Source organism: Hirsutella rhossiliensis, assembly GCF_020360975.1.
Source record: "Hirsutella rhossiliensis strain HR02 chromosome Unknown scaffold00038, whole genome shotgun sequence".
NCBI lineage: Eukaryota > Fungi > Ascomycota > Sordariomycetes > Hypocreales > Ophiocordycipitaceae > Hirsutella > Hirsutella rhossiliensis.
In genome coordinates, this window is record NW_025408704.1 from 22,752 (window position 1) to 28,785 (window position 6,034).

The window sequence follows — 6,034 nt, forward strand, 5'->3', positions numbered from 1 at the left end:
CACATTACCCTTCCCTCTCGAGTCTCCTTTTCTTTCCTCTCACCATTATCCCTATATACATATTACAAAGTGAAGCTATTTACACAAACAGGTACGACACGCTTCGAAGCAGCTATATGGGTAATCCGAGTACTTTCGGCCACATTTGACTTTATAGATAATGTAGTTCTACGTGGTGATTTCGCCGCCTTCTCGAGCCGCCTTACAGAACTGGTAAAAAACTCTACAAGTTATAACGGTAGCGTCTGACCATAGTCGCGAGGGGCGACGACCTTGGTCCAATCCTTGAACTGCTCCGTATAGCACTCTCGTAGTGCACTCATGTGCTTATTCCATTCCTCTTCCTTCGCCGCATCTCCTTTCCAGTTCTGTGCTTTGTCCTCAACGCACGTGGTAGAATTTCCAAGTCCAGGCCACTACTGATAAAGCTTTCCCACTCATCTTGGTGAACCTGAAACGGATCTTTGCAGCCTTCCATTCGTTAAACTGCTCAGCATAACAGGCGCGTGTCAACTCGTTCGTTTGCGTTTGCCATGTCCCTACTTTTGCCACGTCTCCTTGCCGGGCCTGCGCCTTGGCGCCGATGCACTCATCAGTCTTGCTCCAGTCGGATGCATTCCGTTGGCGGATGTACTTGTTCCACTCCTGTTGTTGAAATTTAAAAGGTTCCTGCTCGCCTTTTTCGTTCTTGTCGTCGCCGACGTTGGGCGGTAGCGTATTGCGAGGCTGCGACCTGCCCCGTAAATGTAATTTATCCTCTACCGGTTTGAACCAAGGAATGTAGTTCTGCGCCACTTTATGCAGGGCATCTCTGAAATGTGTTACGGGCCATGTAATACCGTCCTTGATAAGCGTCCCAAGGCTCTCTTTGTTGTTCTTGTATTTAACAAAATCTTCGTGGACCTTGTTTATATGCTCTCTTGTAGTGTCTTGGCTCTTTATAGAAGGGAAACCAACCGCGAAGAACGTCGTTGATGGTTGAGAGTGTTCGTTTGCTGATGGAAAGGGCAATTTCTTCTGCCTTTAATACCGAGCTTTCGTCCTTTTCGAGCACGTGTTTCACCTCATCCCATGTCCCATTGAAATTTGATCTAATCTCTGGCAGTCCTGGAACATAGTTTTCCACAATAATAAGCTCAACATTGGCCGTGTGCTCGCTTAAGATGCTGTGAATTTTAGTCACAGCTTCTAGCGGCCTATCCATGTCAATGGACTGCAAATCGCTCTTCATCTTAGCCACGTCCTTTTCTATGTCGTGGAGACCTGGAACGTTATCGGTTGAAACTTGGTGAAGAATAGATCCGCTGTCCTTAAGGACTGCAGCCCAGTTGTGGTGCTCAATGTCGGACCCAAGAGAGCTATTATTAATATGGTCAATGGCGGAATGCGCGACGCTGGTTAGCATCTGTGCTGCTTGCAGGTAGCTGGCAACTCTAATAAAATTGGGGTGCAACACCTCGGCTGGAGGTTCCGGCAATATCTTTGGAATCTCCTCTTCGGCTGGAGGGAGAACACGCCCGGCTCACTCTTGGCAATTCCGTCGTCGTTGGAACTTCCCGGCCGACTCTTGTTGGGCTCCTTGTCGGTGTTGGGACCACTCTTTCCCACGCAAAGTAGTCCGTCTCTCTTGCAGGGCTCATTCTTGGGTGTTTCATCGCCAGGCTCGCCCCCGGGGGCTTTCAGAATCTTTGACGGGGAAAACTTGAGGGGAAAGTTGCCTTCCCAGCCTACTGCGGCCCCGTTCTTGTCCATGAATGCCTTGACATTGTCCTGGGCTGACTGGCCCTGAGGGGGCTTGAGGGCTTTCCATTCTTCCGTTCCCCACACAGCCTCATCATCTTCGAATCCGGCTAGTTGTGGTTGGTTAAGAGCGGCAAACTGATCGAAAGCTGTCATACTCTGGTTTTTCTCAAAGAAACTGCTGTCAACGACCTGTTCCAGTTCTGCGTCGTCGGGTACGTCATGATTCGGCTTTAGCCATCCTCTAATTTGCTGCAGACGGATTCCCCCAACCGCCGCGACTTCTGCCTCCTCCGGGCTTAAACTGCGGTCTCCGAGAGACGTAGCCATGTCGACAAAATTTGGTGTTGCTTGGATTATAGACACAACCCCTTTACCTGGAGCCCTTAGCTTCACAAAGTCGTTGGCGACCTTGAACTTTGTAGTTGAGACGAATATGCTAGTATCATCAAAGGGCCATCTTGATGCATCAAGAGCTGGTATGCTTCAGAAGACGCTTGAGGATGAAACTTGGCCGGAATGCCACCAAGCTCCTGAATACGTGCTATTGTAAGGTCGCCGTCACCACGGGCAACCAATTTGATTGGTGTTTGCGCTGGCGGTTCAATTGGCGAGACTTGACAGCTACTGGGCCATGGTAGCAGACAAAGCGACGTGGATAGGACGACGGCAAGCCGGCGCCCGTACATAGTGAATGCTATAAGCTGGAAGTTTGTAAACGAGAGAATAATCTAGCGTAATGAGTACGAGTGCATTATGCAGCTCGGCATATTACATGATTATGGCAAGAAGGCGGCTGGTTTATAACTTTATACTCGGCTTGAATACAACATGTTACATGTAGATGGCCCAAAGATGGACAGCGCAGGCGGCGGAAGCCGTGTACGGCACCTAGAGGGCACTTCGTCCCATGGCACAGCCCTCCTAGTCAATGCAGACTTGCCGAGTCGCCAGATCAGCGCGATATACTAGGGGGGTCTGAAAGTCGACCCCCCGCGCTTGAACATCAAGCACGGGGGGTGCATTGACTAGGAAAAGGGTCACTGACTGGGAAACGGTAGGGTACATTAGCGCCAACCAAATTTATAAGCATAACATAGCCGCGCTATGTACTCAATTTCCTCGTTTAAGTGCATAACCTTCTTCCCAGCTTCCCTTAAGGGATTTCCGGTGATCTGCCGGATCGGACGATTCGCCGGATTTTGGTTCCTTGCATTCCGGTGAAGATTTGAGTGAAACTCCACGAAAATAATATGAAACAATCTCACATTAAAGCAGAAGCAAGAAAGATGCCTAGCAATTCCATTCAATCTACTTCGCAGTCATCAAGCCACCGTGGCCGCTTCCTGTGGCGTCCCGATCGCGCAAGTCCCCGCATTGCGACTACCATCTCCTGGTCGCGCTCGACAGCCAATGATGGCTTTTGGGACGTGAGGAAGTGGTCAATGCCGGCTTTGGATCTTTACGCAACTTAATGTTTGGCGATTTTGAGTGTTCCGGAGCTGTCGTCGGTTCTGGTGGAGCCGAAATGGCGACGACAATCTCGTCTCGAACGCCCGGACTCTTCTCGCGAGTCTGTGGAGCAACAGAGGGTCCGGATCCCATTTCCGACATTTTTTTCTGGTTCTTTCGCTTGAGCTCTTTCCGTATCTGCCTGTTTTTCTCCCGCTCTTGTTGTCTGGCTTCCTTTGCCTGACGTCTTTGCTCAGTTTTTGCCTCCCGCTGCCTTCTCTTCTCCAGAGCGAGAACTTTGAGGTTTGCCGCCTTTTGCTGTCGCTCAAACCTTTGTCGTTCTTTCTCCAAGGCCTCTTCTTGCTTCTGAGTCTCCATGGCTGCTCTTCAAGCGCTTGGGCCACTTTTGCAGGGCTAAATACCTGCGCCGAGTTAGGATCTACACGATCGAAAAGGTAATCCTTCAGAGCTTTACCGCGCATTCTGCGCTGCTTCGTGAAAGATAGTCTCCCGAAGTCCCTGATTCTCATATCGAAGCAATTCGTTCTGAGATTGGAGACTTTCGAGAGTACTTTGAGCTTCCGACTGTCTCGGCTAGCGTTTTTGAGGATCCATCGACTACCTTGTCGACAAGTCGGCGCAAATCCCGAGCAGTGGGCTGCTGCAGGGCGAGCGAGTCAACGGAGCTGTCGCCAGACTCAGACTCATCTTCTGTTTTCTCCGCGATCTGCGACAAAACGACTTCAGGGTCAAATGGGAGGAGTCCGGTCCGTTTCCAACCACTTGCGATGTTCTCCGCCGAGAAAGATGACCCGAATGCGTTCCAAAATAACGACCAGAACTCGCGTTTCGATAGCCCGATGAGTCCCTGTGTCTTTGCAGTCCACTGGATGAGCTGGTTGGTGTATGCGGTCGAAAGAGGGCCAAAGGGACACATCAGGGGCTGCAGCCTGTGCGTGGAATGCGGCGGAAACACGGCAACGATTATCCGATGCTGGTCACACCACTCCAGGAAGTCCATATTGACATGACTAGAGTGTCCGTCGGTAATCAGGAGGCGGTAATCCCGGCCGTTTCGCGCCTTTTCTTTCGTGAACCGGTCGAAAACACCAATGAGCCATTCCTTTCCAAGTTCATGGTTCGTCCAACCCGTTTCTGAGGTTGTGAAAACGCCGCTTGGTGCTCCGGATCAAACTCCGTGAGCCAGGAGTCCTGAACTTGCCCTGGCTTGCCTTGGTAGATGAGAAACGGGGTAGCGCTGTCAGGTCTTGACAGACACATGCCAGGAACGTGATCCATGATCTGTTGCCATCCTGCGCAGCACCGATCAATTTTCCTTGCTTCTTGGCACGAACAGAGAATACTCTCTTGGTACGATTGATGACGCCGAGGAGAAAGCCCTTTCGTCCACATTATACGTGTTGCAAGGCAGGATGTCGTATTTCTCGATTTTCTCGCCAATCTTGTACGATCAGCAATGAAGGGATGGACTTGGGCACCTACTTACAAGCTCATAGTAGGCTCTGTATCTAGAAGCATTGTCTGCTCTTTCTTGCGATATCAAAACCGTCGAACCAAGTGCAACCGAGCTCATCGCTGTTACGTCGGACGAAGCTATACGGCCAGTCCTTTCCGACCTCAATTTTGGCGATATCCTGGGCAAAACTTTTGATCATCGGCAGCGTAGGCGGAATCCCACGTGATGAAAGCTTGCGAATATACGCAACAAGATCCCTTTCTTGCTGTTTTGAGAGACGTGACTTATACAAACTGTCGGCATCCCGTCTTGACCTCTGTTTGCCTTGGTGTCGCCGTCGCAGGGTAGTCTCGTCGCAATTGAACTGACGCGCAGTCTTGGCATAGTTAACAGTGTCACACAGCTTCAGAAACTCAAGCGCTTCATCAATCGGGGCCATGGTGGTGGAGAAATTCAGGATTGAAGTGGAGACGTGAACTGGCGGTGAATCCGGCGAATCGCCCGATCCGGCAGATCACCGGGAAATCCCTTATAACGTAGAGTACCTAAATTTATAAGCGTTACGCGGCCACTTTTATATAGCTACGTTCGATTTCCAAGTCAGTGACCCTTTACCTAGTCAATGCACCCCGTGCTTAATGTGCACACGGGGTCGACTTAGACCCCCTATGCTTTTTCGTGTTTTAAGCTTAGTTTCGAAAAGTTAGCCGAAAAGACGTGATGCCTTTTTTTACTAGTTATTATGTGGACAGGCTCTTCACTGCAGTGAGGTTATTCGAACTGGTTCAATTGGTTATATCTTGTGTAACTAGGGAAACGTGTCCCATACAAACAAAAGACCTTCCTCCTGTGTCTCACCTCTTACTGCACGTGACTAGCGCGGTCGATTAGTTATACGTGCGCGATCGGTGCCTAGTGCACAGGTGGATCCAACACTGGAACCTCTTTCTAAATCGATGATCGCGCACTAATCAATCCACCAAAAACACACCAAACACAGCGAATTAAGATGAGATAGGAAAAACACGAACAAGAACACCAACAAACTCCTACCACGATGCATCACTATGTTGGATAGTGTGCTCTGACTGTAGCTTCCTCCCACACTGGGTGTGTTCTGCCACACGCCATCATGGGTCGCATTTCGAGCGCCGGATGCGCTAGCTGATTCCATCGGTCCCACGTTGAATATGGACACGAGGATCTCCTCGTTAATGTGAATGGAATAAAGAACGACGGTAAAGCAGAAGAAGGAAACGAAAAACCGATTAAATCTCGTCGAGAATTGTTGTGTTATTGCGATGAACGAATCCTTCCACCTCACGTTTAGCTGATTGTCGCTAATAAACTGCGTGAGGGCGCTGT

The 6,034-nt window shown here is 49.9% G+C and overlaps 2 protein-coding genes across 2 annotated transcripts; both read right to left on the bottom strand.

Annotated features, from left to right (window-relative positions):
* Positions 1 to 230: 230 nt before the first annotated feature.
* Positions 231 to 2,070, bottom strand: HRG_12032 (heat-labile enterotoxin alpha chain domain-containing protein; the record flags this gene model as incomplete). The annotated part of the gene is made up of 4 exons (XM_044870502.1): positions 231 to 368; positions 391 to 929; positions 958 to 1,500; positions 1,527 to 2,070. 4 exons carry the CDS (start codon positions 2,068 to 2,070, stop codon positions 231 to 233), a joined length of 1,764 nt encoding a protein of 587 aa, XP_044714409.1.
* A 1,648-nt stretch (positions 2,071 to 3,718) lies between these two features.
* Positions 3,719 to 5,108, bottom strand: HRG_12033 (DDE superfamily endonuclease domain-containing protein; the record flags this gene model as incomplete). Its single annotated transcript, XM_044870503.1, has 2 exons — positions 3,719 to 4,374; positions 4,796 to 5,108. 2 exons carry the CDS (start codon positions 5,106 to 5,108, stop codon positions 3,719 to 3,721), a joined length of 969 nt encoding a protein of 322 aa, XP_044714410.1.
* Positions 5,109 to 6,034: the final 926 nt, after the last annotated feature.